Below are 26,875 nucleotides of genomic sequence, written 5' to 3'. Positions count from 1 at the left end.
AACTCTGAAAACAGGTGACCCCCACCTCCTTCTTTCGCTAATACCTCGACTTGTATTCAAGATAAATGTATATTTTTTTCATCCAAATAAAAACAAGTGAATAAGCTTTAAGATGATACCAATAACTCTACATGCCCAAAAATTGACGAGAGCCTGATTCCACCACGCTGCCTCACAAATGTTAAATTTATACACAGGATTTAACAGATAAAGGAAAGCAAAGTACATATTTGAAAATTAATCAACGATGCCCCTCATTGCATAGGCAAAATAAAAAAGGTGATCAGCTGATCCAGCTTGTATATATTTATGGCTAGAGGCACATTGTGGCAACAGTAACGGTAAGATCTTCATATGGTGAAGTTGACAGAAAAATTCACTAGTCAGCAGTTAACAATGCAGACAAAAAGAAAAAATTGACATCCACTCGAAGCCTTTCATTTACAAATACAGAGAACTTGGCCCTCCCCACACTCAAGTGACGTGTTAGAAATTCATATCAAACTTTAAGACAGTTGCTATTCTGACATTTCTTGCCACCGTGAAATGGAAGCTTTTGTCAGATGCACAACTATTTCTTTCATATATTCACTCTGTATGACTGACACATCACTGTCTTTTTTGTCTCAATTTTTTGGACATATTCTCATAAATTGTGGTCCAGTACCATGTAGGCCTACTATAAAACAGTTTTGTATTTTTTTTTTTACGATGAGCATAAAATACCTTTAAAAATTCAAAACAGCTTTGTATCCCAATAAAAGTTGTGAAAACCTAGAACAAAGGACTTACTTTGTAATTTAATAATTTTCACACCTGCATTGTGAAATGCAGCCAAAATGAGACATTAGCTCAACAAACAGCTGGTAAGGGCCACCTTTTGTGTCTCCGTGATTCGGAAGAGGATCCACAGTAGCAGCCTTGACTGTGAGTGATTTCAAGGACCATAATTTGGCAATCTTTACACAATTCAGTATATTGATGTAGTGTATATTTATTTGACCCATAATGACCATCTCAGCCTCCTAAACCCAAATTTCAGTGTTTGTTCACGGTTGAAAATGCATTGAGAATGTGTGGCAGTGGTTAGGCTTCCAGACATATCGATTATGGAATTTTTGTAAGTCAAAGTTATGGGGAGTGCCAATAGCAAATATCTTAATTCAATGAGAAATATAATTGAATAAAAAGTCTGTTCTATGTAACATGTTCCCACCAGAGAGTATAAATCAAGAGGAGAAACAAAACCAAAGAAAGCACAGTTAAATGCATCTTTAGTGAGTTTAAAATAAAACAGCCCCTGACAACACTTTTAAACCAAGCGAGCAAGTAAGCCTTACATAAAAATCACAATTGTAGCAAGTAAAATGGCATGATCCATTGCAGAATACTGAACTGACAGGCAAAAAAACCTTCTTAATAACTGCCCACTACGGTTGGTTATTTGATTGTCACAAAATAAAATGAGACTATGGCAAAGAGTTCTTGTGATTGTCCCATGAAGTTCACATAGCATGAACAGGTTCAAGTCTTTCCCTTTTTCACAAATTAGATTCTATGTCTTACACTTACATCAAGGAGCCTACAGTTGTGCCATAAATTATGTGGCTTCACAATGAAAAATTCTACATTTGCCGGCATCAAGGAAATGCATGGCTTGAAGAGAAAAAAACAATCTTGAGCCTTTAAATAAGGAGCAGAACACAATACATCTGAACTTACTGAATAAAACTATGACCTCAGAAGCCTTAAGTTTTTTTTTTCTGCATAAAAGAGACTCAGAAATCTAAAAAAAAATTTAAAAAACCCATCCTTAAACGGAACACAATACAAAAGTCTCTGCACAAAGCTTTTACCCCTGTCTCTGCAGGGCTCAGACATTCCTTTACTTTGAACACACTTCATTATTGTTTAACTGGTGAATAACGCCGAGCTGTTTATACACATAAGCTACAAGTAGGTTGCGGAATGTACCTTCAAGTGATGCTGCCGTCACAATAGTTTCATCCTGAAATCTAACATCAGTGTACCACATATGGAACAATACAACAATTAGGGAATAATCAACTGTTCATAATCTTCCGCCCCTGACAGAAAATGACAGAATACAAAGTACTATAACAAACAGTAACTACAAAGGTAATATATAAAAACTTTTATCCCTGTCACCAAAATCTAATTCAAATCTAAATCTACAACATAAAGATGCAATTAAGACTTCAAATACACAAGTACAGTGCCAGTATTCACAACACTGACAGGTGTGAAAAAAGGAAAGAAAACTTTCATCTATTGCAATCAGAAAAATGTGAGAGACATTTAATCAAAGGGCTCTTATTTCATCGGCACCATAAAAACATTAAATTTTACAAAAAAGTAACTAAGACAAAAAAGTCAAAAAGCAAAAGTAAAAAAAAAAAAAATCCATTTAAGACTCAATAACAAAAATGTCTACAATTTTTTTTTCATCACTGTCCACAATAAGAAATGATGGGAGGTAACTGGCTGAAGCTCATAAAATGCTTTGTCAACTCGCACAAAAGATGCAACATTAACCAGAAAAACATGTTGCTAAAGGCCAGTTATTCAAATGAAGATAGGGAACTTAACTAGCACTGCTGAACAGTTTACTAGAAAACCTTACGCTAAGGACATATTACTTGGTTATTTTTATAGAATCCAATCTCTCAAATAAGTAGCTTGGAAAACCTACAATCACAACAGCTTTGTTCATTTGACCATTTTCTATTTCACTCTGAGACCAGGACCTAGACAACATTCTTCCTTTATCTAAAAACATTGTCTGTCTTAAAATTCACTCTTTGCTTGAGAAGAGAAAAACATAAACATCGAGACAACTTCAACACTCTCAAGCCTTTAACAACATCAATAATAAACATTCAGATTTATCTTTCACTTGCCATCACAACTCGGTTGAAAAAAGAAACACCCTTGGAAGTCATTGAGCAAACAAATAAGGGTAAGTTGTAAAACCTGAGCAAACTCCTTATTCTCCAAAACAGAAGATCACAGTACATGTACAAGCACACCATTAACTTTCCAGTGTGTTGGGTTCCAGAACAAAGCAGGTACATCGGTGCCACAGGTTCACGGCTACAGCCATGAATCTCACCTCCTAATAATTAAGATCCCAAACTGCTGAAACAGGTTTTGTGAGGATTAAAAGAATTTTGGACAACTGTATGAGATTATTATAGAAGATTAAAAGAATCAAAGAACACAGTATATGATTGCAGATAAACCACTGAACCAGTTCAGAGTGGCACAGAAAATTCAAGTGTTTGCCCCAAAATTTATCAAGATGAAAAAAAAGTTGGATCAACCGAAGCGTCAACCCCCCCCCCCCCCCCCCCCCCCCCCGGCACACGTTTGCTGAAACAGCTGAAGATAAATTAAATTCTTGTATCGCAAGACAGTATGAGATCGAAAAGTTGGGAAAGCGGATTTCTCAAAGTATTCTTAAGTTTAAAAAAAAAGCAAACAAGCAAAACAACAGTAGGATACGACATAATGACATATCCGTTTCCTTACAAAACTGTAATATCAACCAGTGTCAATTGGATTTCTGTCTTGAATTATTCAACATTCATGAAAAATGAAAAACCCAGAGCTCTGGGAGAACACATTGAGTTTACCAGTAAAACAGCTGCTACATTAACTTACTGTCTACTCACAAGTTGGTCTTATAAAACTTGAGTTCATTATTTTAATGAGGCAGCAATATGTTTTTAAAAAATCACATACATAAACTTTGAAATGAAAGCACCAGCCTTTGCCCATTAAATAAATGGGTAGTATCCCTACAGGGCAACAAGATGCAAACAAAATGTTACCATTTTATGGTCCAAAAATGAAAAAAACATTATTACCACAGACAGGTGTTGCTCCCTTTAAAAAATTGCAAACGTCCATCAGACTATGTGAGCACCTGTCTTTACCCAATTACATCAGTAAACAAATGAGGACAGAAGATTTTAAAGTCATTAGCTTTAACAGTATCAGCTGCCTCGTTCTGAAAACAAAACAAGTCTTTAAGTCCTCAGCACAGAGAGTCAAATAAGTTGCCAACTGAGCTAACAACAGACTCCCAAAAGTAAATTTTCAGAACGAACAAAATATATGCACTGAGGCCATAACATCACACATTTATATCAACACAACTAATGGCAGGAGGTAGACAGTCCTTAGGAAAATGCCTAAAGGCTGCTTTTAAGCATGCAGTAACGCTTGTTAGCAGTCCCTATCTGATACTGATACATTTATGAAAAATTTTCATTTGATTTATAATTATCTACACATGTAAATTCTGAAACTCATAATAGACCTAATGTCATGAAAAAACAATAAAAAGGTGAACATGCTTGCATCAGCCCAGTCAAAAAGACACTTGGTAAAAGTGCTAAGCATATATATCGGTCAGAGTTCAACCTTGGGGTTTTCAGTGTCACTGACTGAGTCAGTCGAGGGCGGGTACCGATCTCTCCTGGCCTTCAGAAAAGCTGGGTGGTTCCGAACATGCTTGGCTGCTTGATAGATGAGCCGCATGAACTCAGAAAGGTCGAATGAGTAGTTCGTGAACTTGGCATGGGCACCCAATGTTGGATGATGACCCTTGAGATGGAGGAGGACAAAGAAGAATTCATTCAGTTTCAGAACATTGGATGGAGATAGAAATCTGAGAAGTGACCACAAGGGAAAATATCTCGGAACAAGATGAACAACGCAGCATGTTCTTCAAAGTAAGAAAGTTTCCTAATTAGATTAACTCTTTATCTCTATGCGGGGTAAACCAACTGCTGTTAAGATCATAGATTTGGTATAATAATTGCTAAAGTAAAGACCAATTGAAACACTGAAAAGAAGTAGAGGGAGCAGACCATCAACCCATTACAAGTATATATATAAACATTGCCAAATGAAAAGGATTGTGGGTCTTTCAAAATGACACCATAGCAGAGCAGCGTCTACAGATATCTTGACCATTTGCTTGAGAAGAAATTCGATATGATCAAGGTTAGTTAGTGCCTGGAACAAGTAAGACAGAGAGATACAGACAGACAGAAACAACACAGGGAAGAAAAGATGGAGAACCTACCAGTGACTCCTTCCAACCACCCACTGATGCTGACCACCGGGACTCACCTCATCCTCCTGTACCAGCTTGTCCTTTCTCTCCCACGTCATGTAGCGGATCCCACGCAGCCTGGCCAGATCAAAGTAGCAGCCGGCATCCTCACAGTTGTAGCTACAAACAGAAACACACATACATAAACAAACACATACATATACACAATTGCACACACATACACACACGGAAACACAAACACACACACAAACAAAGAAACAAAGAGAGACAGAGGATAAGTTAAATTAATACAAGACTTCCCTTTCCAACATGTCCAGTTCACAATATACAGTAGTCTCCGCCTAAGATCCCGGTGCTCGGGAGCAAGGAAATGCGGGATCTTAGGCGAACCGAGATCTTAACCGATGAACCCAGGGAAGAATCTATGGTGACCCATGCTAAGGCTCACAATCTGCAAAATGGTCTCCCTCAACTCTAAAATGAACTGATGTGACCCCTTGGTGGGTTTATGGCATATGGCGAGCACAGAGTGGTTAACCTTGATGGCCTATCACAGTGCACAGTGGCATGAGTCGTGCCATTTTCTCTTATTATCCTAAAATGAGTCTCAAGATATACGCTTAACCAGTTGCCCCTCCCCTTTACCTGTCGAAAATTTATAGCTTTCCATCTCTGACCGAGCCCCCCCCCCCCCAACCGCCTTTGTCGTTACACACCATTACGTTGTGAACACACCAATTAAAATTCAGTCTGTTTCGCAAATTCCGGAGTAGAGACAACTTCTGCAATGGTCAGGGAAGAGTTCACAGTTCAATGTGATCCCGCCTGGAGCGAACGTGTAGGCCCTACCCACCCAGCGAGTGATGTAAGTTTAGGGGGAGAGCTCAGGTGTGAGTGCGATGTTCTGAGAAAACAAACGTGTCGGTCAGTTCACACCCTGGTGTGATCCCGTCGGGGGCAAACATTGTATCGCTTCATCGAGTTTTACAACGTGTATGTGATCACATTCATGATAGTGGCTGATCTTTGACGCGACGGACAGTTTATTGATCTCAACTTTTCACTCTTGGCTGATCGGCTGTCCCGCTCGGGTTTTTGTTCCGCAAATTATGATCTGAAAAGCTGAATCTTAGCCAAATGTAGACCTTCAGAGTGAATCAGAGCGGGATCTTAGGGGTGACTTTTGTATAGTAAAAAATTCTGTTTTCTTAAAACAGCGGGATCTTAAGCGAACCGGGATCGTAAGCGGTGGAATCTTAGGCGGAGACTACTGTATTATAATTTGTAACCACAGAACAGTGACAAAACACACAGCACTGGTGTTGGGACAAATTGTGTGTGTTTATACAATCAGACCTTGTTATACCGCCACCCTTGGACAAGCATGAAGTTGATAGAATAACACGGCTGGCAGTTTAACGGGGTTCCTCTGTTAAATAGCCCTGACTGCCTATTGTCAAGGGGAACGATTGTGATGTGTGATCAGTGTTTGAAAAGCCACTCTCTCTCTTTGTGTATGTGTTTGTGTGTGTGTATGTGTGTTTGTGTGTACAAATTCAAACCCTGTTACCCAAAGCCTGTCAGTTCTCGAATGTGAGCCCTCATAAAATAAAAAAATCTCAGGTGCACACCAGCTTTGGGGTCATTGGTGTGATATCTAGTAACAACATATATTTTGCCTGCAGGTCAAGGTAGCTTGGGAGAGAGATTATCAAGCAGTCGTCAACAAGTGGGTGCCTTGCACTGGGTGTAGTGTGCACTTCTGATGGTTAGTTCGCTGGCAGTATGGCAGGGAAAATTTACATTAGTTTAATTAGAGCGGTACCACTCAGACAGTTGGCAAATGGTGTTGTGAAGAAGCAAATTCTATGTTTATATAGGGATTCTTTTTCATATACTGGTTAAACTTGGCAGAGGGGAGGGGGCTGGCGGTATATCGAGGGGTGGTATAATGAAGATCGATTGTGTTTAAAACATGATTGATTAACACGGAAGGTGGGGTGGGCAGGGGGGGGTGTAGGAGGAGGAGAGTGTGTGAACGTCTAAACACTCAGCTGAATCTCACTTAAGCTACAAGCAGAAGATGAAAATTGGCACGATATCTGAATTTAACAATAAAGGAAATAAGTTCTTCAAAGTCAACAAAAATATGGAAAGAAGTGCCAACCAGACAGTATTGCTGGAGAAGGAATGAACGTTTCGTTTTGCGACAGACATCAATGATCATGTCCAAACAGAAGTGAGCCTTTAGGTTTTTTAAAGTAAATTATAATGGATATGAACCCCGCGCAATACCTTAGAGAGTGGAGAAGATAACTTACAGCTCCATGACAACAGCCCAGTCTGGCTGGAACAACATATGGGTCAGCCCTGCGCCATGCATGCCGATGAGGATGTCGGAATTGTGAGAGACCTGGGGAGAACACCAGACAGTCATCAGTTACAGCATGGAACAAGCAAACATAAGACAATGAAGAAATGATAAAGTTTTCTGGGTCAAGAACTGAACATCATACATACCTTGTTAACTATTGTGATCGCTACCATAGTGTAAGATGTCCTAGATCAAAGTGCAGAACACCTTTAATAACTAAATTAACAGCAAACCTCAAGGCAAACATGTGCACAATTTTTAAAAAAAGGGACTTTGTGTTGTCTGAACCATGTAAAGAAATGAATTATGCATCAGTAAAAACGGACATCTGGTCACCATTTTCTTTCAGCTTGATTTGACCGACTGGTGAAATTTCTACTATTTAAACTGCAACAAAAAATGTTTAGTTTGTGCTAAAAAAGGTGCACCAGTAAGCAACCTGGAAAGGGTGCCGACTTTGGGAAAGTAACTCAGTGTAGCAAATAACTTACCACTAATTGGTCATAAAACGGCATTTGCCTGTGGAAGAAAAAAAATTCATTACATAAAAAAGGCAACAGATGGATTTGAATGTTAAGACAACAATACCAAATTCTTTTAAGACCCTTGTCTCAAAACTGATAGATTTTAATACAACACTGAAACTTCTACCCATGGGAGATCGACCACCCCGTATGATCAAACATACATTAAAAAGTGCCTCCGATGAAAAAAATCACCCTTCGTGACTTACTTACCTCTTTATCTCAGAGGGGCCCTTTTTGGTGCTAAATCTAAAAATGACAAAAACGTCATTGTCATGAAATCGAAATTAACAAACCTATTTCGATAGCTCTTCATCTGATGAATGAACCTCCGGTTTAAGAGACCTGTTTTCGGCAATTGCCGAAAAGTAATTTAATGTTGAAGTCGTCGTAAAGGATTGAGCCCGAGCCGCTGTCAGCGGCTCACCGGCACAGGGGTTCCGACTGCGAGCCCTGGGCGGCTTGCCGGAGAATAAGAGTCAACCCTATCCGTACACCGTGTTGTTCTATCATATTCATACGATGTGAGGAACTCTGTGCCACCACTTTTCAAAGAGGAAATTTACTCGTTAATCTGGTCCGTACGCTGAGCATAGCAGTCTGTCAAAATGATTTTTTGAGAAATTCTGAAAGTTTCAAAAAGATCTTCGTACTAGAAGTATTCTAAAATGTAAAGAATACAACCGCGGGGGTACAAAATGACCCCAGGCGTATGGATAGGGTTAAAGAGAATAGACTCTAATGTCCAACAAGGAAGTGCAGGTTGTGGTGAGGTGGATCAAAGACATAAAACTTAAAACTGACAGGAAAATTGGTGAGAAAAAGTCAAGATCACAAAGCCTCAGTTGGTGAAACTTTCTAATAGAATACATGATCTATTACCTTTGAACTTTACTTATCTCTGCATTTTTAATGAATTTGAAATACTACAATATCTGCAAATTAATACATGTCTTATGACTAAAACGAAAAGTACGACGAGTGAAAAGGAAATTGAGAACTTATCAAACATTCATACATACATGAAAAATTAAAGAACACTACAAATATTGACCTGTTATACTCCACGACAGTGACTTCAAATTCCCCATCTGTTTTCAAAGCTGAAGCAAGCTGAAGAGAAAATAACAGAGACACAAAAAAATTCTGTTGGAGTGCTAGTTTCAGACGACTGATATGCATACACTGCACCTACAAGAACATGTGTATTGATTGGCTACTGTACATGAATCACACCTCAGACAGAAGAGAGAGAAAGTTATAACATTAGTGAGGGTTGTTGTCATTTTCTCAAAAGGTCAATAACCAAGAAGGCATAAGCTTTGTTGACAAGTCATAGTTATAACCATAACAGTCTCTGCTTCTGAGTTATCAGACTGAATCAAGTAAATTCACAACAACAATATTCTACAAATTCTTCTAGAAAAAAATACAGAACTGGACACAGTTTTCCCATTGAATCTGCAACTCTTATTCAGTTGTATTTTCCCCCCCCCCCCCCCACCCCTAAAAAGAGCCTACTGAGTGACAACCTAAACTGAAACAATGGTTCAGAACACATTTCACTGCCCTCACACAAAAAGACACAAGAACCACCTTTTTTGTTTAAGTAAGAGTTATACGGCACTTGCAACAAAATTAGGTCATATCAGTACCAAAGATTAGAGGTTAACCAAGAGAGTATCAAACACAAAAAAGGAGGAGAGATAAAGACGATAGACATTTGATATGAAAAAAGGAGCAAACCACAGCAGAGCACCCGCCAACCAACCACTATCCCTGCTTTAAAAAGCACAAACCTCTTCCCGGTTCAAGATATTCCTGTACTTTGAGTTTCTGTTCAGCAGAGTAATGCGAATCCTGTTTTCCTGAAATAAAGACAAACAGAAGGTGTCTCCCCACATTGAACACTAAGATAATTAAATAATAAACACGTTTGCATTTTTCGAGTGGCAGTCATGTACTGAGTTTTATTAGATAGCTAATATTTATAAATTTAATGAAAGTGACAAAATTTTCATAAACAATATACCTAATTCTTAAAAGCAAAGATATAATAAATATTTGGAGTCTTAAAAAAAAGATATATATGGAAAACAGACTAAAAGATGTTTCACCTCTGGCATGATAGACAATAGAGACACACATGCAGTAGGAAAGAAAAGCACATGCTAACAGTAAACATAACTAAGAACTAAGAGGTAGAAGAATATGTGAGCGTCATCATGGTGAAATAGGCTCTTGTCAAAATTAGTGAAATCGAAGAAACTGCTATTTTTTTGTTCTTGTAAAAAAAAATTTTTTTTTACTCCACCCCTTTAAAAATAATTTAAAACACATTTCTGTGTGGATTTTATTGTAGATTTGCAGTTTCCTTTTTTTCCAGTTTCTTTTGAAGTCACCAAACTCTGACAGCTATTTTCTCGTTAATTTTACTTGACATCAGGCAACCTGCACTTCCTTCAATTGCAAATATCTCAACAGCGGTACAAGATAGATGCGTATTTTTAAAAAAATCTAAAGCAAGGAAAAGGAACAAGTTTTAAGATGATACCAATAACTCTGTATGCCCAAAAATAGTTAGCATCATGTTGTGACACATGAGCATTGACAAAATAAGAAGGACAAAGAGCTACCAGGAACACCCACCCACTCAATCAGTCAGTCAATCAGCCCGAACTCAAAAGTAACACCCTTCAACCACCTACAACATTACATTGCTGCATAGCTATTTTGTCCAAAAGTGTACTTAAGTAAAGAGTGCGTTTTGGACCATATAGTTCTGAGGCGACGATTACTCAATGTGCCTTAACTCACCAGTGGTCCTTCCTGAGGCACGTCTAGCCTGTGCAGGATGTGCTGGGAGAAGGCTTGTATGAGACTGCTGCCGTAACAACCAGGCATCTGTGGCACAACAAGGCACAAAGACAAAAACAATATAAGCACAGAGGAGGACGGTGTTAAACCGATATCTGCAGGACAGCCACATTATCTTCGGTTTAACCAGGTTTTCAGTTTAGAGAGGTGGCTCAAAGAGACGAAGAAAAATCAGGGATCTCATTTTTTTTGTTTTAACACTGTTTTCGGATTAACCATGTGCGGTTTAAACGGACTCCACTGTATTACATTAAAGATAGTTTTACCTTCAAGATAGTTTCAGTCACAAGACATTAAATTGAAATATTTAAAGATGGTGAGGAGGTCAGAAGTCAAACTGAAAACACGGTCAGAGAGGCCTGCTAGCAGCACCTTGCACTATTTTCAACATATATGATTAATTTGGATCTATAAAATGTTTTTGCAAAAAAGGAGTTAGTTTAAGATAAAGGTACATGAATAGCAAATGACTCAGTTCTCAATCTGCACACATGTGACCAGGGCTGCCTACCTCAAAGTTCCCATTTCAGGTAGATTCACGGTCATTTTCAGGTAGATTGGCCCAAAATCAGGTAGTACAAAACAAAGAAGAAAAAAAAAAGATGATCGTTGCCCCATCGAACACACTTGTTTTCCCTGATATTGGGTAATTATATTTTGAAAACTTGTTTGTGCATGCACATATGTATGTGTGTCTGTGTGTGCATGTTGCCATGCTCTCGCATGTGCCTATATATGTAATATGTGCGTGGGGAAGGAAGGGGGTGTATGGGTGTGCACAAGTTATGAAGAACAGTGTGTATGAAATGAGGCGAGGCTGGGTTTTTTAAAATCATTTTATGGACTATCGTTCAAGGCACCTATCATTCAGTATTGAATCTGGAATTGAGTGCAGGGTGATTGCCAAACTGACTTCAAAACCCCTAGCCCATACCAATAGAAACTAAATTAAAACATATTTCCCGACACAAGCATAGGACACCGATAAGTCCTTTGTGACTTACGTATGGCAGACAATTGATTTTAACTAGTTTTACCCTAAAAATACAAAATGAATCCTGATCTGGGCCTGATGAGAGGCCAGAAGAACATCAACTGCCAAAACCATGTTTGGTTTCAGCAATCACCGATTTTAAAAAGTATGCAAGACAAAACTTATTTATAAAACCTTTATAGTTAGGCTCCCGGCAGAGCAAAAAGAGAAAATAAAAGAGAGTGTGTACCGATAGAGCCGGAGCTGGAAGGACTGAGAGAGTGTGGGATGTAGTGATGCAACAAGCCATCATGATGCATAGGCATCCAACATAGAGCTTTCCGAGGGTTGAAAATGGCATTTACTCATTGCTACTATTCAATTTGTCATCACTGACAAATCCGGGAACACCAACCTTGAAGATATAATCATCAAGCCAGTGCTCTAATGTTCCCTCATTTACGCACTTCCACTTATCGTTTTTATTTTAGCATCAGTTTCTTGCACCGCGGCCTTTTCCTGCTGCCGTAGACTTTATTGCATCAAACACCTCCCTTCAATCCCGACGCCCTGCAACGCTCCTACTTTGAATGAACTTTGATTAGGCTTTCCCAACAACCACCGGCCGGTCCCTTGCTCACGCCGTACTCAAGAACTCTCACAGGTTCATTGACCGGTCACGACGACGGGCCCAACAATCTAGAAACTGGAGGACGCTTGTTTTCTTTTTCTTCCTTTTTTTGTCATTATAGTGACATCAGTGAGAATATCGATTTAACGTTTATGGCTACACTATAATGTTTTTTAGGCACAAACTGCAGGTTACAAATTTTTATTAACTAAATCTAACGTCAACGAACTATCATCGGACAATTCTGAGCAGTAACGAAAGCGAAAGTAGATTTTGATTTTCCCAATGGAGTCTCAGTATTACACCTACACTTCCGATTGCCGCCATAGCCACTCATTCGCGCGAAACCCACTCTCGGACTGGGGAGGACTGGGGAAAGCCGAACGTAATATCACAAACGCGACCAGTAAAATATGAACTCTGACGGCTTTTCAGATTTGGTTTCGGGGACTTTGTGCATTTTCTCAGGTCCCGGGTAATAAATTCCCGAGTCCCCCTGCGTAGAATCCTTACTTGGTACTGACCAATTCCCTAGACCAAGACAGATTTTAGAATGTTTTGCTTCGATACCGATTTTCCTTCCAAATTCCCAATTGTTTTCTGGATAAATGAATTAAAGGCACAGATTTTCTAGCCACAGCAAAAAAACTGAAGATAGACAGAAAGAAAGAATGAATGAAAAGAAGGAGGAAGATTATCTATCGTGAGTAGACAGATTTCAGCCGATATGCACGTGAAAACTATTGCCGACCGAACGGCACAGATAGACTCGTAGACAAGGGTACGGAATGCGCAATCTGGCAGTTTCTAATACAACTTATTGCCGAGAGTTGCCATAAATATCTGACAAGTTACGGAGGCAAGTGCTGATCTCTCTCTCTCTCTCAACGCATGGAGTTGATATGATGATGCGGCAAGTACAGAACTTTAGAAATGTACGGATTTCCGTTAAAACAAAGAATGGAAGCACTGCAGAATGGTTTTTTTCTTTTTATTCTCCGGCACCCATCACAAATCCGGTAGTTTTTACACCTTATCGGTATGTCGGTAGAAAAGGCCCAAAATCGGTATCTACCGGAAAAATCGGTAGATTTAGGCAGCCCTGTGTGACCCATTCTAAACTACAATAAACTTGGCTTGTTGAGTAGACATTTTCATGACCAGACAATAAGAACAAGTATGATTGTATAAACATGTTTTTTTCTGTTAATTAAAACAAAACTTTCTTGAAATGAAAGGGATATTTTGCATGCTTTACATATACATGGCATTACAAAATCCTTTCCTTTCACTTACCAGCGGCATGTTGTAATAGAGGCCGAACCTCATCCTGGCAAGAAGTGGAAACACAGCCTCTTTGAAGCAGACCTGAGAAAAAAGTTAGAGCAAAATGATCATCAAAAGGTGGGTCTCACGATATACTCCACGCTGTAGTCTAGTGGTAAGGCTACTGGACTCATAATCGCGAAGTTGCGGGAGTGAGGTTTTGAGCCTCAGGCCCAACATTGTGTCCTTCAGAAAGGCGCTTTAAAAGAATTGTCCTCACTTCACCCAGGTGGAAATGGGTACCCGGCCATAAACAGCGAAAGATTTTGTCAGTATGTTAGCGTTCCAGCGCCTATAAAATGACAGCTTGCACTGTATGTTTCCCAGGAAGTTTAGATTGTTTCAGAATTCTGTCAGGACTGCCAGGGAAATAATATGGATTGAAAAGTGCATAGAGCTTGCTGTTGAGCAGGAATTTGTGTTATACAAATGCTATCTATTATTAGTAGTAGTAACCACAGCCTCAACCATCCTCCAATTTCAGCTTTCTTTTTTTTCTTTCTATCTTTTTACTACTGATTTATATCAATTGCTTCATTTTTTCCCCACAAACACTATCTTATGACCATTGAGTCAATGGGTCTTTTTTTCTTTTTAACTTTCCACAGCAAGACAAAATATCAAGACCTTGGCAAACCATTTGAGAATGACAGGAAGAGAACAAGAAAAACATCAGAGAAAGAGGGGGGACCAAATGTCCACCCATGCTGTATCAAACAATGACTATAAACCACAGTGCATATTCTCCTTTTATCTTTAAAAAAAAAAACCCAACAAAATTTAAATAATTTATTTAAGCAAGCTTCCACCCTGACTAGCATAACCATCTGCGCAGAGAGGGATACAACATCCCAGCAAAAAGGCTGAGATACTGAATAAAAATTCTCCTTATATGGGAACTGAACTCAGGTCCTTTGTGTATGATGATGAGGTAGCTTTTCACAGACCCCGGTATATTCTATCTTTACCCTTTTGTACACCGACTACATGCTTAAGTATGCAGAAGAGCAAACCTACCAGCTCTGGTGCACCGGTCCTGTATGGCTCAGGTAGGTCAGGGCTCCAAGGGTTAAAATTCAAAAACTGTTTCTGGTTAAAAAAAAAGAAAAGTGTGCCTGTCTCTGTATATCCTGACAACTGTTTCCTAATCTGGCTCTGATTTTTTAAAAAGTGTTCATGTCATAGTATATCCTGACAGTCTCACACATGTCAAGACATATGCTGAGAGAAAAAGAAGTGATTTCATTTTTCATTACCTTTTTCCCATCCAGATCTTTTAACGGAATGACAGGATAATCTGAGAATGCTTTCCACGTCAGACTAAAGAAGTCTCCATATGGCATTGGACTCTGGAAAAAAAGGAAATGGTAGCGATCAATATTCAAAAACAATTTAAGAAATCACTTTCTCCTCTTATTATATATGGACTTATTTATATTCCTAATAGATCAGGGAAAGGAACGTATCTAAAGTGTAACACAGTCATTATATGCATAACCCCGAAAGTGATGAACATTTAATAAAGTAAGTTTTCATTAAAGGTCCACAGGGCCAGGCCATTGTGGAGGGGTAAAAGGTCACCAGTTTAGTTGGCAAGCAGTGGTCAAAATTTCACACCTCCCAAGTGCTATCCTAGCTGCTCTATTAATGGTGTGCATCAGTCTTATTAATCCATTGCCACCAGTGCTTGCATCTCATTTGTACCACTATTTAACCAATTAAACACAGAAACGATTCAGTGTCTCCTTTGTTTCCACTTTTAGCCCCATCCATCCATGTAATAAGCATAATCAACCAATGCTATCTCTTCCTTGCATTTAACAATGATTTGGGGAACTTTTTCTGGGCTGGTTATAAGATTAAAAAAGCAGGCAGTGGTCAAATTTCTCACCACTGGCTGCTCAGGAAAGTTTCTATGCTGGCGCATCACTTGAGCATTCTGAAGAAAAGCAGTGGTGAGATCACACCACACCCAACCACCCTGACCATATGCACCACTCTCGGCTCACACAGGAGTTACGGCTACCTACAAATTGCACCCCATCCCCTCTCCCTCATCTGGTAGCGTGGTGTAGTCATTGTCAGTGGAATCAAACTTGGAAGTTTTTTCGTTTTTTTTAAAGGTTTGAACGGGCACGGCATTTTCCATCTCTGCCAGGTTAGAAGCCTCCGATGGGAAGGAATATCTCAGTCTGTTTCCAGGTTGTGAAGGTTTCTGTCTTAGACAGGTGTATTATAAAAAAAATCATCAAGAGGGCAGGGAGATTTCATCATGGACAGGTGTCCATTTAGGCAAGTTCAGTTGTAGTTTCTTTTCGTAACACGAATAACATAAACACATCCCTTTTTCCCCTCTTTTTTTGGTTACTTGAACAGTACTCCATGCTCACCGTGTCCCACATGATAATGTTGACATCTGTGCTGAAGGAGTTGTTGATGTGTTGAGAAGCATACAAGTTGACAAAGTCACAGAAATGATGATACATATTGATTCCTGAGGATCAAGAGAAGCGACACAAAGTCAATGTTGTTATTGCTATTGTTGTATTGTGGTGGGGATGACACTGTAGTGTTAAAGTAGACAGTGAGTCTGTATGGTAACAGCCACATTTTTTGACACAGTAAAACTGAAAAGCTGTACACTACATGACCAAAATGCCCAATTTTCACTTACTCAAAGAAAATGAAATTACGTCACTAAGCAGTAAACCCTAAAATGACTAGAATTAATTTAAAAGAAACAGAAAAAAACTCAATATTTGGCCATTTGTTTTCATCGAACATCCAATCCTATTCCTGGCAGGCTGGGGGGGCACATCCCATCCATTGGCTTCCCTTGATATTCAATAATGAAATGATGACCAGTAGGTGATACTGATACCAGTGGGAAGATAGAGTGGTTTGGTTTTGTTTTTAAAAAAATTATTTTGAGTTTCCTTTGTCTGATCAGTGTGTATTGTTTTGGGTGCAAATGAGAACAAGAGGATTCTGAGTGAACTTCCATGAGGCAATATTGTCACTATGATTTGAGAGCGTATCAAAAGTATGAAAAGCACCTATCAGAATGCTGCGTGCGTGTGTGAAGGGAAAGGTAAGCTTTCATAAGACAAACAACTGAATGCTTTGATCACTTGTGAGATCGAGAAACAAGGGATTACATCAACCGAAAAGCATATAGCAATTCACCCACTTCGCAGAGCTAATGCACCACCTTGAATAATGTTCTGTGCAAGTGTGTTGGTAGAATGTACCTTTCGCCATTCACTAATTCATACCAACTCCTCTCTTTTCCCCCTGACCCCTCTTTCCGCCCGTTTTTCCTTCATATAAATAAACCTTCCATTACCAATAATGGCACTACATCATTTCTTTTGGCTGTTTCTATCAAGGAGCCCATGAGATTGAAAGTTGGCAGTGCATTTGAAACCTGAAACAAGTGGCCTCCTAAACAGCCCCCAATTGTGCTTATCTAACTCTGTAACAGTATAATTAATATATTTGTCTAGCCTTGAAGAGGGTATCTTTGCACATGCAAAGTATGGTAAAAACAGTTCAGAAAAGTTTATTGCCCTTGGCTCAAAGCAGGCTACTGCACAGGTTTCTAGTTTTAGAACAGGTTCTCAAGCATGCAAATAATAGAGAGAAAAAATTGTTAAACGATTAAAGCCTGTTCTTAGGTGGACTGGGTTATTAAGTGGAGACCATTGCACCGTTTGTATACTTATCTTTTCATCCTGGAAAACAGATTGCCAATACAATGTCCTGCTGTTGTCTGTATGTATGAGTGAATGAAAGACACATTACTATCATATTGGTTACGAGGTGCTATGGAAAAACAGAATGGCCAATAGATAAATGCAGATAAAAAAGGAAGAAGAGGGACTACCGACTAAATGCTCTAGGCACCCTAAGATGAAATAACGAGTTGTCAAGTTGACCTACCGGCATCTAATTTGATGAGGTAGGTAGGTTTATCAAACACTATATCACAGTTGCTGGCATCTGACGGCTGGAAGGGAAGAGAGGTGTAATGTTCTAGTTCTGCAAACCTGAGGAAACAAAACATCGACCCGAACTGAACTCATTTTGTTCTATTTATTTTTTTCTGTCTGACATGCAACAGATTTTTACCAGGTGGAACACGAGGCAGGCCATTCTGGCAGCGAGGCTAAAAGTAGGTCTTTTAAGACAAGGGAGGAAAATTGTGATCCAAAAGGTGCTCAAACAATGACCTTTCTCTCATAGTAAACTTTACGAAAAAGTGGGTATCAACAACTGTCCCATCTTCCTTCTGGTAAAAACCTGTTGCATGTGAGACAGGAAAAAAAAAGAACAAAATAAATTTTAGAGTTCCTCAGGCATTAAAGATTCACACAAAGATGTATTGTCACATTTTCCTTCCCTAATCTTCTACTCCTCATAAATTTTGCCTTACAAAATACATAGACAAGAAATTGTTGAAGTCATAATTTTAGTACAATTATGTGATGCCACTAACTACAGCATTTTAACACTTTTATTTACTTTTGATGAAACTGGCAGATTTTACTTCAAATGAAATTAAAAGACTATGGTGTATGAAGTGTATTAAAGATCTATACAATTATGACAAGAAAGTTACAGCTTAAGTAATCTAGCAAAATTTTCAAACTGTACTGAATTGAAAGAAAATAGAACAAGCAATATCACATGCAAAAAGACACACATAGAGGCTAGGCTCATACAGGATAAAGTATGGAACATCCCATTTTTCCGACACTCTGGATATTCTAGCAAATGAGGCGATCCTTCTCACAACCTCACAACTCACCAAGACTGTAGAGGACTTTTATGTTCCCCTTCTGCTTTGAGAGCTTTGACATCAAGGGTACAATGACCTCCAACTTGTCCCTCTTTCAGAACATCCTCCCGATAGCGATTCCTAACAATGAATTATAGAATGTCCAGAACTTAATATTAAGATGAAAAGGAAAGAACACTCATCAGCAAGATGAGATGAACGTCTAAAACATTCCATAATTGACAGAAATTGAACACATTTTTTATATATGACTCATGGCAGGAATAGGTATTTCCGGGCAATTTAAAGTTGTCAAATTTTTTAAATTAAAAGTAGAATGCTAACAAAATGTTAACACTTGTGTTGTCTGATTTTAACACATACAAAATAACAATCGCGACAAAGGCAGTCATCCCTGAAACTAAGATTTTGGCATTTCTGCAAAAAAAGAGATATTAACAGCAGGTTGATCCCATATGTGAGGCAGTGTGGCGAAATCAGGCGCTTGTCAAAATAATGAAATTGAAGAAACAGGCATTTTCCACCCAGCTTGGCTATTTTTTGTCGGTGGCCTAGTGGTTAGGCTACCGGACTCATAATCGTGAGGTTGCAGGTTCGGGGGTTCGAGCTGCGAGCCCAACATTGTGTCCCTGGGAAAGACACTTTACACGAATTTTCCCCACTTCACCTAGGTCGGAATGGGTACCCAGCTATAGACAGTGAAAGATCTTGTCAGTTTGTTAGTGTTTGAGTGCTTAACCAGCTGCTTGCACTGCATGCTTCCCGGGAAGCTGAGAATGTTTCTGAGTGTTCTATGGTCTGCTGGGGTAATAATATAGTGTAAACCGCATAGAGCTTGCTTTCGAGTGGGGACATGTGCAATATAAATGCTATATATTATTATTATTATTATTATTATTTTACAGATTTTTTTTTTGGCTCAACATCTTTATGTCCATTCATTTAACTCCACATGCCCATTTTTGTGTGGATTTCACTGGGAAAAAAATGTAAGTTTTCAGTTACCATGGGCTCTCGAGCTATGGAAATTACCAAACTTTGGTGGCCACTTTCTCGCTAATTTAACCTTTGAAACAAGGTGAGCTCCATCTCCTTCAATTGCAGATATCTCGACTTCTATTTCAAATAAATGGGTTGCTTTTTTCAAAGAAGGCAAGACAAATGCACAAGCTTTAAGATTATACAGATGATACCAATAACTCCACATGCCCAAAAATTGACGAACGCCTGATTCCACCGCATCATGACACATATGGTTTCTGAATCTTTATAAATAGCCACCTGGATTCTTCCCCCACAAAAAGGTCATTTATAGAAAGGACTTTGACCTTAAAACAACCACAACAAAAATGTGTACCTCTCTGGGCCTTTAACTATGTTGGCAGACGAGAAGTCAAAAAAGATATTCTTTGCTTTGCAGTAGCGTAGGTACTTGGCACATTCCAAACTTGAGTCCAGCTGATGAAAAATAAATAAAACCAGTGAAGGACTTCACAAGCCAAATGAACAACAATAAAATGGACAGCATTCAAAGGTAGAGGCAAGAAGCTGCAATCACTTAAGACTAACAAAAACAATACATGTTGAAAACTGAAAAAGAAACTTTTTCACTTTCATACAAAAGTAAAGTCTAAAAAACTTGAGCAATCACCTCCCCAGATTTACTCAGCTATATTGATAGAGATTTTTTCAGTTGTTTGGCACTATGATGACTTTGACCAAGAGTAATTTCCCAAATTAAATAAACTCTAAACACAAAGAAACGCTAACACTGAATGCAAACATAAAAGGTTTTAAATTGTCAAACAATAAAAATTACATACCAAGTTGTACACAACTTTGATAGTTGTTGTTGTTAGCGATCCAGACAACTTTGATAGTAAAAAATAAAGTATAACCACTTAATACACATTTAAAATATCATCTGTGCAAAAAAGCAATACACAAAGTAAAAAGAGTAGACATTAAAACCAGAAAACTCTTAATTATAATGAAACCAAAAGCAAAAGATCTCAATGGTATCTGCGAAACTGGATCCTTAGACATTCGAAAAATAGAGGATTAAAAAGAGCTAATACCTCGCTGTTCGGCTTGCACAGAACTTTCATCTCACTGCGGTGTTCAGAAACTAAGCCAAAATCAGCTCTTCGCCAGAACTTATCCAACTGCTCCTGTTTTCTTTGTGCCCTGTGGAATTAAACTGTAGCTCTTTAGAGACACAAACAAGATGACAAAAGATTAAGAATAATAAAAAAAATATATACAAATAGCCTCCTCGGTCAAATTCATCAAAGAGTTTGATCAAAAGTGTTTGTGAAAACAAATAGTTCAAGCAAAAAGCATCATAGAGATACATCAGAGCACGCTTCTCTGTCATGTAATATGACCCATAGTTTCATCAATACCAAGGAGCGAGCAAGATAGGAGCTCAGTACCAAAGAAGAGGGCCAAGTAAGGCTGAAGGACGCTACAGGTTACCTGTTTATGACATGAATACCACAAGTGTTCCTTCACTTCCGTTGAGGACACATGACATCCTTCATTGCTGGGAATAAAATAAAAATCTAAGAGCTGATGTAAACTTGATATTTAGCAATCTGTCAGGTTCGCAGAACTGAACCATTGCATATATGAACAACTGCCAGGTCTTGGGGTATTTCTTCTCAAACTGATGAGCTGAAAGCTGTCAGTCCAACAGAAAACACCAATGAACATTTAGGACCTATCCATATTACTTGCCTCCTGACCCCCAAATTTCCCTGTCTCTTTTCTAAAGAGAACAGGAAAAACAAAAAGTTTAAAAAATGACAGAATTAATTAAAACACCTCTGAAGAAGGTGTATTTTCTATGAACTATACATGTATGTTAGTATTCAACTTGACACATCTTTCGGTCTGATGAGTGGCCACCAAAATTGAGTTTCTCCAATCCAAAAAATCACATATATATAGATATAAGAGTGAAGTATGGAGGTCACTGAGCTGCACCTATAATGGTACTGCCAGGTGAATATTTCAATAGGGGATAAAGCCTATGCTTAGCCCAGGGCAACAGTTAATTAGAACCAGTATTACAGTGGACTAATCCAGAAATAAAACATAAATGTAACAATCGCAAGAATCCACTTTCATGCTTGTAATACTGAGAAATGACCACGCCATGAGAAATATCATCACTCATTACAAATCTCTTATCTATTTTGCAGGTAGGAGAACACCTTTGAGCCCTCTCTTGCAAGGACACCTCCAAACAGAACTCACCAGGACTTACTGTCTCCCGAGCAGTCAGGGTTGCTCAGTCGATTCTTCGTGCTGCACGCAGTCTCATAACCCCAGCATGCAGGTGAGTCCATGGCAGCCTAGGGAAATAAAGCAAGAGTCAAGCAACAAATACAGTTCATGAAGTACAATTTAAAAAAAAAAAGAAAAAAAAAGAACACTTTTAACTATTCTGATGGAATTTGGCTTACTATAGTGTAGGCCTATACACACAGGACATTCAAAATAAAGCATGTACAACTACATCCAGTAAAAACAAACTTAAAATAAATACATTTATGAATGTATGTTACAACAATTGTGGTACAGTTCTGAAAATATTTCATTAAAAAGCATCCACATACAAAGCATGCAAACACTAAAACGGAAGTAAGCTTTCAATTTAAATGGAATCAGACAATCATACAGTTTCAAGTGTAATCAAATATCCCAACTCGAAGTGAAAAGGCTATGTTTAATAAATGGGAAGCGCTAGCTTCCCACTCTAAGACTTCACATTATGAGGGAACCTTCTTGGTAGAGTGGGCTACAGATACGAAATTTTGTGAACTAGTGGTGTTGGTAAGTCCTTAAGTCCTTTCACCACAGCAACCAACAACATCAACTGGTCTCCCAGTGGAGTCCTATTTTCATCCCACATACAGGAAAACTGACCTTGTAGGGGCAAGACACATCCTTTTCACATGCAGCTTTTACATCTGGGTTATTGTTGAAAAAGAACGGCACATGAAGCTCTGGGAGGTTCAGGTCTGGGAATGAAATACACACACCCACATGGTGCAAGAGGATGAAGAGGACCAGACCACAGGTCATCATTCTTCATCTGTTTGAGCTGGAAAAAAGAGAAAAACAGGTACACTCAAATTACTTGAAAAGAAAGAAACAGGATTTTTTTTCAACTTTGATGAGGTCAAAATATACACAACAGACCGCAGTGGAGTCCGTTTCAATAAAAATCTGCAGAACTGCCAGATTTTCTTTGGTGTAGCCGAGTTATTGGTTTTGAGAGGTTGTTCAAATAGTGATCGGTGTCAACCGCCTACAATTAGGAACTCTATGCTTGAAGCAAATTTCACTTTTGGGAAGTTTTTTTTCTCTCATCTCCCTCTTTTGACTGCAATTTGAGCTGTTGGCTGTAAGCATTATGCTTTCTCTCCAACATTGTCAATTTGCTTAAGCTGCCAAACAGTCACACAGAACAGATGAAAGAGTAGATCAGCACACTGTACTGCGCTATTCTAGAGGAGAAAGCCCAGTGCCAATGATGACATGAAACATACCATGTGCCATCACGTGCTCATGTGTAGGGCCCACGTGAACTAGCCAGAAATAGGCTATGCCCTGGCCATCTGCAGGCCATGAGACAGATGTCTAATCACTATCCTTGCGCCACTTGATCTATGCAGAGTACAATGTAGGCAACAGTAAATTTAACATCCCCTATTTGAGCCAATACACGCATTCAAGGGCCATCATGTATGCGACATTTTGGGTTGTGGTTATTAAAATTATTATTATAAATCTCTCCCTTGCTAATTATCAATGTAATTTCTCACACCGCTAGGCAAAACGGCTTTTTATGCAAACTACGCCAAACTTAAAGGCATAGTAATTTTCCACATTTTGGATCAATTTGAGGGCGTTTCAGGGGGTAGACTCTATGCCCCCTGAAGGTATAAAAAAAAAAATCTAGGCGGTTTAGGGGACATGCCTCCGCTTTCCCATTGAAGTCTTGCAAATTTGAAATTTTCTTGAAAGTAATCTATTTGCGGCAGTTTTAGCAGCCATATGTGTGATTTGCATTAAAAAATACAGCTGTTTGATCCCCCAAAGCAGTGTATCTGTGTGAGGGAGTGAAAGTAAAAATTTTCCAGCTGCCCTTCTTCCTAGTTTTGTCCCCGTCGTTTTATGTAAATAGTTACTGAGCAAGTAATGTATAAAGAGAAGTCACAAGTAGTGCCTGAGATGTCTGCATATTATGAACTGTGTAAAAAAAAAAGACAGATTCGTTCAAATGCACACGCCTGTGTCATCTCTATTGTTTACCAAAAAGTTGTTGCTGTGTTGAGCCTAGCATACGGCAACTTTTGATTCCATAGACCAGCGCACAATTCATAACGTAATCTATGTCAAAACTAGCTTATCATTGTAATAGTGTAATAGTGATCAGTTGCCGAGGGAAAAGAAGACTGTGACACGTTTGTATCTGCGATGTTCAACTCCCTGACCGCTAGTGCCCCCCCCCCCCCCCCCCTGACAAACACACACAGTCACACGTGTGCAGGCCGCCCATCCGACCCTGAAACATGCCAAAGTAGACACGTGCGCGTGCCAACAACGCATGTGTTGGTATGAAAAAAGGCCGCTGATTGGTCGCATGCAATTGGCTAAGTGATTAATGGTTCACGATGCAGGTGCAATGGATGGTTTCCGGGAATAGATAAAGTTAGTTCTGGGAGAAAAATGAGCGAAGCCACCTCTTCGGGGGCTGTTCACCCTGGAAGCGACCTCGTTGAATCCGAGCTCGCTGTTTATGTGCTCGTTGAATCCAGATTATTTTTATTGATTAGAAGAAAAACAAAAGGGGAATCTATCTCATCTTGTTGAATCCGAGTTCTCGTTGAATCCGAGTTCCACTGTACCCGGGTACTTGCCCAGCCCTACCTCAGGTCGATGAAGACAGCCACAACATTGTCTTTATCTTGAAAGGCATAGCTGGTCTTCTGGGCAAATCTGATGAGGTGGTCCATAGTTCTTTTGCCTTTCCTGAATCCTGCCTGTGATCTGCTTGCTGGTTTGTCCTTTTTCAGTATCGGTGTGAGGTTTGTTTTCTTCCATTCTGTTGGGAGCTGTCCCTCGTTCCAGGTCCTGTTGAAGAAGTCCGGGATTATGGAAAGGGAAGAGTCCATCATCGATGATGTGGTCTGGTCCTGGGGCCTTTTTCCTTTTACACTTTCTGAGGGCTGCCTTCAATTCCATCAGAGTAAACTCCTTCTCAGCCACCTCCAGGTTTGCCTTGGGGGTCTCTTCTGCCCTTTTGGTCAGCTGCTTTATTGTGTGGCTCAGTTTGTTCTGGTTTAAATTTCTTGTTGATGCCGGCAAAGTATTTATTCAAAACCTCTGATGCGTTTAATAAAAGTAAGTAAACAGTCCACAAACAATGCTCCTCTCTGGCCCACAATCAACATGACATGTGTGGCCTTGTGTCTCTTTTTCCTGTTTTCCTTTCTCGAAAAGTGTGTGTAATACTTGAAGATTTGCATTAAATGAGGGTTCCTTGAGAAGATTTAACTGACATTATAACCCTCGAAATTCTGCTCTGATTAGAAATGTGAGTATTTTGGCATTGGTAGCTTTTTTGCAAAGACAGAGAGAAGGAAAAAGAATTGAGGATTTTCTTTTCTTTCGGTTTATCGCTCTATTCGGGTTATCTGTGTTCTGTGTAAGCAGACTCCACTGTATTTAATTTAAAACATGTCCTACAATCAATATTATGTAGGCCTAATGAATTGTAGCCTAATATTTTACTTTCACTACCATCTCATACTCAGGAATTGTCTAGCCCTTTTCTTGTTCATTTTTATCCGTTTTACACAAAAATTGACATTTATCGCAAATTAATAGAGTCTAGATCTAGATCTAGTTAGTTTTTAAATATATATTTCATGGTTTTCATTTGAACCATTCCACACAGTCTAATGCATAGCATAGCAATTTCTGTGCTTTGGACCAATCCGGGGTGAGGGCATCTGTTTTTTCCCTTGATTTGACGGTTTGATTTTGCGATTAGATCTATAGATCTATATCTAGATCTCTAGATCTAGACTAGATTTAGATCTAGAATCTAGATATAGATATAGATCTAAAAATTTCTTCAATATTATTGATTGGCTCCTTATTGATTTGGTACAGATTTCGTGGCCCTAATCAACAGCAGCAAAAAATACTGCAGTCTGATCCCAAACACAGTGCACGAGAGTGAAAGTGAAAAAGTAGCCTTAACATTTTTTTTACCGAATTGATTGCTTTCCGAGTCAATGACGAGAAGATTAAACCTAGATCTAGGCCTAGGAATCAAGGAGGTTGCTAAGACCTAAGAATGTATAGATCTAGATTAGATCTAGAACTAGATCTAGATTCTATATCTAGATCTAGCCTCTGGGCGGCTTTGGAGTGCAATGCAAGGTTAAACTGGATGACTTGAACTTGTAGTCTGTTGGTGAATTCCGAGGCGGAGACCAAGATCAAGAGGGTGGGGATTAAAAAACAAACAAACCAGCAGCCGCAAGTGCAAGTCAAGTAAACAAAAGGGGGTCTGCCGGTTGGATACCCGTGTATTTTTGTCATGAACCGCATTATTCTAAATCTATCCCAGTCCCAATATAAGGATGCTTGAACTCTTTCTTACTTCCAGATAAAGCGAACAAACTAATGAAGCCGTTCGACAACATACGGCTAGGACTAGATCTAGGAGTAGGACAGGTGGTGAGCTATCAAGAAGAGCTTACTTGTCTGACCAGCAAAGGCCAGTGGCTGACTGCTTGTTCTACTTTCGGTATATTTACACGGTCGTTGTTTTCTAATTTTGGAGACTTCCGTTAAGCGCAATCGCAATGCGCAATAGAAACTCTCGCGATAGTTCCCGAGCCTGCGTTTTTTTGGCCAATCGACACAGAGATTCTCATGCGTCTCGAAAACTTGGGTCACAACCTCTGACCTTTAGTACAGCCAGAGAGGACACAGCATATTTTGACTCAAAATTGTTAATATTTCTGGAAGTTGAATTCTCAGTAAGTATTTAGCGCTATTTTATGTTCATGAAATCATTTTGGTAACACCGATTGTTCATTTATTGCTGTATTTTGCTTCCCTAAAGAGTGATGTGAAGGGTCTAGTTTCGACAGCCGCCATTCCCATGTCTCGCATTCTGGTTCTGGCTCGTGTGTGTAAATTACTTCCCTCCGATCCGTCTGTCCTTGTACA

At 39.1% G+C, this 26,875-nt stretch overlaps 1 protein-coding gene across 4 annotated transcripts in view; it reads right to left on the bottom strand.

Moving 5' to 3' along the window:
• Positions 1 to 690: 690 nt before the first annotated feature.
• The window catches only part of LOC101853827 (EGF domain-specific O-linked N-acetylglucosamine transferase), a 27,046-nt gene continuing 861 nt past the window's right edge, over positions 691 to 26,875 (bottom strand). For 2 of the 4 annotated variants that reach the window (XM_035968613.1, XM_005089253.3), the window contains exons 2-17: positions 22,547 to 22,724; positions 21,875 to 21,972; positions 20,692 to 20,800; positions 19,971 to 20,071; positions 18,623 to 18,733; positions 17,755 to 17,861; positions 16,203 to 16,306; positions 15,069 to 15,161; positions 13,783 to 13,854; positions 10,823 to 10,909; positions 9,805 to 9,873; positions 9,060 to 9,118; positions 7,973 to 8,000; positions 7,429 to 7,520; positions 5,164 to 5,266; positions 691 to 4,632 (exon numbers count right to left, since the gene is read on the bottom strand). In XM_035968613.1, the coding sequence (XP_035824506.1) occupies positions 4,438 to 4,632; positions 5,164 to 5,266; positions 7,429 to 7,520; positions 7,973 to 8,000; positions 9,060 to 9,118; positions 9,805 to 9,873; positions 10,823 to 10,909; positions 13,783 to 13,854; positions 15,069 to 15,161; positions 16,203 to 16,306; positions 17,755 to 17,861; positions 18,623 to 18,733; positions 19,971 to 20,071; positions 20,692 to 20,800; positions 21,875 to 21,972; positions 22,547 to 22,708 (1,590 nt within the window). In that variant the 5' untranslated portion in view covers positions 22,709 to 22,724 and the 3' untranslated portion in view covers positions 691 to 4,437. The other 2 variants (XM_005089252.3, XM_005089251.3) reach the window with 2 other exon arrangements.

Source organism: Aplysia californica, unplaced genomic scaffold (assembly GCF_000002075.1).
Source record: "Aplysia californica isolate F4 #8 unplaced genomic scaffold, AplCal3.0 scaffold00004, whole genome shotgun sequence".
Taxonomy (NCBI): domain Eukaryota; kingdom Metazoa; phylum Mollusca; class Gastropoda; order Aplysiida; family Aplysiidae; genus Aplysia; species Aplysia californica.
Note: the sequence above shows the minus strand (reverse complement) of the source record. Positions and strands in the feature narration are given on the sequence as shown.